At 60.3% G+C, this 7507-nt stretch overlaps 1 protein-coding gene across 1 annotated transcript in view; it reads right to left on the bottom strand.

Moving 5' to 3' along the window:
* Positions 1–655: 655 nt before the first annotated feature.
* LOC104284857 (F-box/WD repeat-containing protein 7-like) overlaps positions 656–7507 on the bottom strand; it is a 10629-nt gene continuing 3777 nt past the window's right edge. Inside the window, exons 3-12 of the mRNA XM_009883231.1 lie at positions 6484–6566; positions 5917–6055; positions 5329–5463; positions 5107–5230; positions 4807–4943; positions 3118–3231; positions 2424–2605; positions 1903–2128; positions 1334–1544; positions 656–1155 (exon numbers count right to left, since the gene is read on the bottom strand). Coding sequence (XP_009881533.1) covers positions 887–1155; positions 1334–1544; positions 1903–2128; positions 2424–2605; positions 3118–3231; positions 4807–4943; positions 5107–5230; positions 5329–5463; positions 5917–6055; positions 6484–6566 — 1620 coding nt within the window. The 3' untranslated portion in view covers positions 656–886. The remainder of the gene's footprint in view (positions 1156–1333; positions 1545–1902; positions 2129–2423; positions 2606–3117; positions 3232–4806; positions 4944–5106; positions 5231–5328; positions 5464–5916; positions 6056–6483; positions 6567–7507) is intronic.

The raw sequence follows: 7507 nt of genomic DNA, 5'->3' as shown, positions 1-7507 counted from the left end.
GGGCTGGGCCGGGCCTGGCTGCGGCAGCAGGCAGTGCCACCCTCCCCACCACGGACAAACCTTCCGCTGCAGCAGAGCTCAGACCCAGTCTCATCTCCCTGCGGTCCCCTCCCAGGTGCTGCCCAGTGCGTTGCTGCCTGCTGCACCATCTCTCACTCTGCCCAGCCCTGCCTGCTTCCCTCCGGCTGGACTGGAGCACTGCAGGAGAAAAAAGCATGTCTGCTCACAGCACTGCTCCCTCTCAGGCACAATATTGGGGCTACAACCTCCTAGGACAGCTTTGTAAGCCTGCACGCCCGACTAGCCACCAGGCTGCGCTACCTGTGGTACTGCCCTGCAAGACCCCCCCAGCGCCGGGTGCTCAGCGCCTCACGCGCACTGCCAGCCCGCTGCCGACCCGAACATAAAGCCACTGAAGTCCACCCGCTATGGGACTCCAGGCAGAGGGCACTCCACCAGCCAAGCACGTGTGTGTACAGGTGGAGAGCTGGACTCCGAGGCCAGTGACTCTAGGAAAGCCCGAACCCTACCTACCTGTGCCTGGAATCAAACGGGGCGGGCTGCAGGCACCAACTGCTCCCCCAGAAGAGACAAGCTCCAGGAAGGGAGGGCTCCGGGGACAGCAGGGGTGGAGAAGGAGGCCCCAGGTACAGAAATAAATCGATATATTAGTGTGTACAAAACATGCTGCTTCCTCTGTACAGTGCCCCCACCGGGTGCAGGCTCCCCACAGGGAGTTCACACATATATAAATAAGGCCCAGACAGCTGCAAACAATATTTACAGCCCGCGGGGGGGCTCGCGCCTGCTCTGGGGCCAGCCCCACCAAGACCAGCTGCTATGCCCAGCCCGCGGGATCCTCCACCCCAGCCTGGACTGGCCAGGTTCATTTCAGGTCCACATCAAAGTCCAGCACCAGCAGCTTGGTCTCCTCCGTGCCGTTGCGGCTGCCCACCGCACACACGAGCTTGGTGTTGGAGGCGCGGATGCGCCACACTACGCCCCCGCTGCCCCCGCTCTCCAGTGCAACCAGGTTGCGCACAAACTCGCCCGTCTTGAGGTCCCAGAGCTTGACGGTACCATCATCTGAGCTGGTCACCACAAACTTGGAGCTGAACTGCAGGCAGGTGACGGCACTCTGGTGCTTGCTGGGCCCTGGAAGCAGAGGGTATCTGTTAGTCCTCCTGTGCTCCCACCTCCAGCCCCAGGCTCTCCAGGAGCACCCACCGCTGGCAACATCTGCCCTGCCCCTGCCACATCTGGCAGCTATGAGCAACAGGACCCCTCTCCAACACCCCTCGTGAGGGGAGCTCTTCCATCCTCCGGCACTCACCCTGCAGCGTTTGCAGGCACTGGCCCGTCTTGATGTCCCAGATCTTGACTGTGGAGTCAGCATTGCCAGATACAAGGATGTTGTCACGTAACTCCATGCCACTCGTGAGCGACTGGTGCCCCATCAGGGTGTGTAGGCAGTTCCCACTCTCTACGTCCCACACTCGAATCGACGTGTCCAGAGAGCCACTCACGATGTGTGTCCCATCAAACTGCCCAGAGAGACACAGATCAGCACGGCCCATGAAGGGGAGGAGTGCTCTTTGCAGTCTGGGGCACGGCAGATTAATTGATGTGCTCACGCACCCTTTGGCTAACCAGGGTGCATGTGTGTTTCGCATCATTTTCCCTCCAGGAAACAGACACGGGCTATGTGTGTTCCTGCAGCGCATGCGTGTGTGGGGGACAGGGTCGAGGGGTAGAGTGTCTCACCTGCAGGGAACAGACATGGCCTGTGTGTCCCTGCAGCACCTGCATGGGGTGGGGAGACGGCTTTGGACTTGCCAAAACAGGCATGGCTCGTGTTCCTGCGGCACATGAGCAGAAGCAAAGGGGGAGCCAGGGTCCTACCTGCAAGGAGTAGACGCGGTTCGTGTGTCCCTGCAGCGTGTGCGTGCAGCTTTCGCTCTCGGGGTCCCACACTTTCACTGTGTAGTCATATGCACCGCTCACCACCTTGTGCCCGTCGTACTGCACGCAGCGCACGGCAGCCACGTGCCCCATCAGCACATGCAGACATTGCCCAGTCTCGATGTCCCAGAGGCGTAGAGTGGCGTCCCGTGAGCCACTGACAACCCTGCGGGCAGGGATGCACTTGGAGCCCGACCGTGTCGACGCTGGACCTCACCCAGCTGAGATCACCCCGGACACACGAGCTTCCCCGAGGGGCAGCCCCGGCTTATCCTCCCCAGGGATGCCTCCTCCCACGCAGCATCTTTCCACTACACATCAGCCCATGCCCCGTCCACCTCTGCACTTTCACCAGCCCTATATCCCACGACACAGACTGGCCCAGGCCACAAATGCTTTTACACCTCCACCTGCCCCATTCCAGAGACCAGACCAGGCCCCCAGCACCGTCGCACCCGTACCTGTTCCCGTGCAAGTGCATGCAGCGCACTGTGGACGTGTGCCCATACAGCGTGTGCACGCATTCGCCTGTGTCTGCATTCCACACTTTGAGCGTCCGGTCTGTGGAGCCGCTGATGACAATGCTGTCCCTCATCTGGGAAGACCACACACCCCCTGTGTGGCCAACCAGCGTCTGCACACACTGCAAAGAACAAGATGCGAGACGCTGGTTTGGGAAAGGCTGAACACAGCAAAAAGGAAAAGTGAAGCACAGGACTTCCTCCAGGATCGGTAAGGCTCCTCGGGGCAGCAAGCCACCCTCCCGCACACAGACTCAGGCCCCCACCATGTCCTCTCCATGACAATAACCACTTGCTGTTCTCAACCCAGTTGAGTTTCTTGCCCTTCCTGGATCTCCAGGAGGGTGGTCCACACTTGCTGACTGCCGGTGAAAACGTGTGTGGCCAACTCTTGTTCATTTCTTACTGCACCAACAGACTTGTAGCTTAAGACAGCTCTTCCCACCGCTCCTGCAGCCACAGGATCTACCAAATCCCCTCCCCGGCTACACTTTGCCAGAGACAAGACAAACCCCCCCCAAAGGCCACTATGCCTCCCATGCCTCCACCCGCTCCTGCAGCAACGCCAGGATCAGCACGGCTCTCCACGTGCCAGCGGAGCAGCCCCATGACCTGACTGTGGAGAACAGCTCACCTCGCCGGTGACAGCTGACCACACTTTGAGGGTATTGTCATCTGAGCCACTGACAATCCGGTTGCCACAGAACTGCAGGCAGGTGATGACATGGTCATCGTGTCCCTTCAGCACCTGCATGGAGAACAACACGAGTAAGGAGAGAAGCGAGGGCAGCTCAGAGCCCCGGAGTCTGCAGAACCTTGGGCATCAAAAGCAGCCTTTGAGAACGTCGGGGGAGCCATCAGTGCTGAGGGGCAGAAGAACAGACAGGTCCCTGTAACACCTCCTCTCTGCTCCTCTGCGGGGCAGCAGCTACAGTAGGAGCCGGGGCGGGGGGCAGCATTTAGTGGCTACAGCTGGGGGACAGTGGGCTACTGGGGGACTCCAAAACACGGATGCACCCTTGGGGTTATTAAGGCCACACAAGCTATCAAGCTCAGAGCTGACATCCTGTCCTGGATCAAAAAGCGGTGCCCGGCAGCCACAGCACACGTAGGACCACCAGCTCCATTTTCCACGTGGTGGAAGGCTGTGCACCAGCTGCCACCTCCCCAACATGGCGATGTGCGATGAGGGCAGCAAAGGCGGGCAACGACCGAGCAACATCTGCGGGCAGAGCTCAGGCAGGACCCCGGGGAATGAGGAGGCACGTCAGACAGACCTGGCCAAGCCATGGGCAGCGGCAGCATGAGGGCAAGCAGCACCTCGCTGTGAAAACAAGCCCAGAGCCGCCCTTTGCAGGGAATGCGTTAAACTTCCCCTCAGCCGGGGGAAGGTACAGGGCGGACATCTCTGTGGGCAGACGTCCCTGCGGGCAGTGCCCTGGAGAGCTCTGCTCACAGGGGCTGCAGAGACCAGGGTGTTGGGGGTCTTGGGAAAGGGCTGCCTGGTGCCCATTTGTTGCTGGGGGTGCAGTCCCTGCAGCGACGGCACTGTGTGGAGCGCTGCTGCTCACCTCAGGCGCCGCCGAGGCAGGGGCTTGGAGAAGGGGCTGGGAACAGCGTGGGTCTGGAAAAAGTCTCCAGAGGTGGAGAGCAGCAGGACTGAGACTGTCACCTGGGAGACTGAGAGAAGGGGCGGCTGGGGCTCTGCTCTCCCTGCCTCCTGGACAGGGACGAGGGGCAGGCAGGGACCTTGGCGGGGAGAGACAAAACCAACACCCAAGCGTTCAGGAACATTGCAGCAGGGACAAGGCTTGGCTGAGCCCCAGAAGGGCCATACCATCCCCTGGATGCCATGGTTGGCTACAACCCTGCCACAGGTGCTCAGAGACGGGCTGAGGGGACGGAAACCCCCTTCTCCAGGGAGACCCTTTTTCTGCTGGCAGAACTGCAGCCCAGTATCACCCACGGTGGCAATCCCCAAGATCAGCTGTGCTGCCAGCCAGAGCACACAGGAAAGCTCCAAGCAAGCTGTGCTCTGGATCTGCTCTCTCCAGGCAGGGACCGGAGTTGCAGGAAGCGGGCAGGACCTACAGCTTCAAAGACCTTCAAATTAAAATATTTCCAGGTGAATGCCTCTGGCCTGCGCCTCCTGAAGACAGGCCAGACTTGTGACTCTTTTCCTGAGGCAGTCTGAAAATTCTTAGTGTCATTCTCATCCTATTGGTCATGGACATTTCTCTGCTACTTCCTTCCTGTACCAGCTTCCTACACGTCAAAGCTCTATAGAGCACAGTTCTCAGCAAGGACTCCTGAAAGCACCCACCTTGGGGGCTTTAAGCTCCCCGCTGCGCCAATTCATGTCGATTTTGTGCTGCCGCATGAAGGCAAATTTCCAGGGGCTGTACATGAATCCAGGGCTCAGCAGGCGTCGCTTCCGCAGGTTCAAGGGCTCCTCAATGCCTGCAGGAGGAGAACACAGCGGGATGCCTCACACTGTAACAGCGGTCCAGGCCCTCACCCTACCCGGGGGCTAAGACGGTGCACATCTGTGGGCGCTGGGGGTTACCCCACTGCAGATCCCAGCCACAATGTGCCACGTGCCATATGGAGGAGGGGTCTTTACCTTCTTCCCGGCACTTCTCTCTCCAGAGCAGGTTATCTTCAGCCAAGACCCTCCAGTAGCGACAGGTCTGGGCAGCACGGAGCAGGTCCCGAGGCTCCAGGAACGAGAGGACATAGAGTGCCAGCTGCAGGAGTGGAAGCCGAGTCACAAGGGCACAGTGGTCTCCGTGGCTGGTAACAGGTGCCCAGCACCAGGGCCAGCCCGTCCCTTGCCTCAACTCACCTCCTTGGGCAGCAGGGAAATGAAGTCTCTCTGGAACTGGGGTTCAATGACCTGCATCATGTACTTGATTTGGGAGGGCTCGCAGCGATCGATGAGCTCATCCAGAGCAAGCAGCTTCTCCGGGCCACTCCACCGCTGAGGAGAGGGACGTCAGTCACAGTGTCTGCACACACGGCAGCCCTCACAGGCGCCCCTGTGGCTACGTCCCTACCCCAACCCTGGCAGAGACACCAACCCGCACTGTCAAGACAGGCTGGCCGGACCTCTGGAGCAGGCCAGGGCTCTGCCACCTAGACGCCAAGATAAAGAGGAGCCACAGAGACGGGGCTGGGAGCTCCACAAGTCGGGTAAGATGGAACACGGGTGCTGTGTGACGGCAGACAAAGCAACACCACTCCGGGACGAAGTGGAGCAAGACGGGGGCTAACACCACTTCTGTGCTCCTTTACCTGAGGCAAAAACTTACTAAAAATCTACCGTGGGACCCAACCCCCTGCCTGTGGTGGCTTTCACGCAGACAGGGTCCCCAGGACCCGGCTCTCCTCCTGCCTGCCCATAGGTGCCCTCCAAGGTGAGCCCCCAGCCTACCTGGAAGGTGCGGAGCCAGTCCTGCAGCTCAGGAGGGGGGGCAACTGAGGGGATGCGGCGGCGGCGTGCCTGGCCCGCTTTGGCGTTGCGCAGGTCCCCAAAGGTGGTGGTGGGACTGGGTGTGCATGGACCCAGTGTCCTGGACCACAGCCGGGGAGAGACCAAAGCAAAGGTGAGACATGCCAGTGTTACTCTGGGCCACACCATGCAAACAGTTCTCAGAACAGAGGTGCCCATAAACCACCAGCCATGAGCCTCCCGCCAAGCTAGCCCCCTTCCCCATCACTTCCACCAGGACCACAGCTTCGTATGCAGTCCCCTCAGCCCAGCCTGCTCTACAGAGTGACGGAATCACGGACTGGTTGAGGCTGGAGGCACCTCCGGAGGCCGTCTGGTCCAAGCCCCTGCTCAGGCAGGACCACCCAGATGGCTTTAGTGTCTCTCCAAGGATGGAGACTCCACAACCTCAGCAGGACAGCCAGATGACTGAGGGATGGGACTGGTAGAAGGAGGTCTTCCCACCCCCCATGTCAATTCGTTGCTCAGCACGCAGAGCGCTAATCTTACCTGCTGTACTCGGAGCCCTTGCACAGCTTTTTACCGGGGGAAAGGGCCCGGCCATCCAGGCCGTTCTCTGACTTCCGCTTCATCTGCAAGGAGAAGGTGAGTTAAAGCAGGATGGAGCGGAGCCCTCTGCACACATTGTTGGTCACTGATTTTCTGCCAAAAGCAACAGAGTAGGAGACCCAGCCTGCAAGTCTTCTGAGCCCATGCTCACGCTGGGGACCTGCAGAGGGAAGCTGAAGGCCACCTTGAGCTCTAGAGCTGGCAGAAGAGTTAACTTCTGTGGGAGAAATGGAACTTGGTCCTTCCAAGGGGAGTATCAGACCTGATGGGGAAAAGTAAGCAAAAAGCTGCACAGGGACAAAAACAGTGGCTGAGGAAACCTCTTGGTCCACCTGCTTGGCCCTGCTCTAGGCACAGTTCCACACGGGGCAGGCAGACCCGCAGCCCGAGCAGGGAACTCGGCACGCTGATGCCCTCTGGCAGAGCAGCCCTGCAGCCGGGCCCGAGAGCTCAGCACAGCCCACTACACTCAGCAGCTACAAGGAGAGCTGTGCTGGGATGTGTGGCGGACCTGACACTGACGTGGGTGCATCAAAGGGAATCTACATCCTTCCAGCTCCATACAAGAGGCGCAGGGTTAAGAGGAAAGGTGGGGACAATGGGGTGGCTACCAGACAGCGCTGGCAGCCACCAGACAGTCAGCACAGGGACCACCAGCCCAGGTGGGAAGCTGAGGGCTCCTTCCCTCCAGTAACTGGAGGCACCAGCTGCAGCCCTGTGCTCAGGGCTGGCCAGGGTGTCTCACCACAATGCCCACATCCCACAGAAACCTTCCGGAGGCCTTTGCCTGACCCCCCCAGCAGCCTCCTGCTGCCCCAGTCCAGGCTCTGCACTGCGACGCAGGAACCCCAGCGCAGAGCAGGGTGGCTCCACCGGGGACAGCGTGGCTGGGGACTGCCGGCAGCGCTCGGGCAGACTGGGACGGTGCCTCCTTGCCCCGGCCCTAACCGCCCAGGAGCCCAAC

Source organism: Charadrius vociferus, unplaced genomic scaffold (assembly GCF_000708025.1).
Source record: "Charadrius vociferus isolate BGI_N301 unplaced genomic scaffold, ASM70802v2 scaffold124, whole genome shotgun sequence".
NCBI classification, from domain to species: Eukaryota; Metazoa; Chordata; class Aves; order Charadriiformes; family Charadriidae; genus Charadrius; species Charadrius vociferus.
The sequence above is the reverse complement of the archived record's forward strand: the minus strand, read 5'-3'. Positions and strand labels throughout refer to the sequence as shown.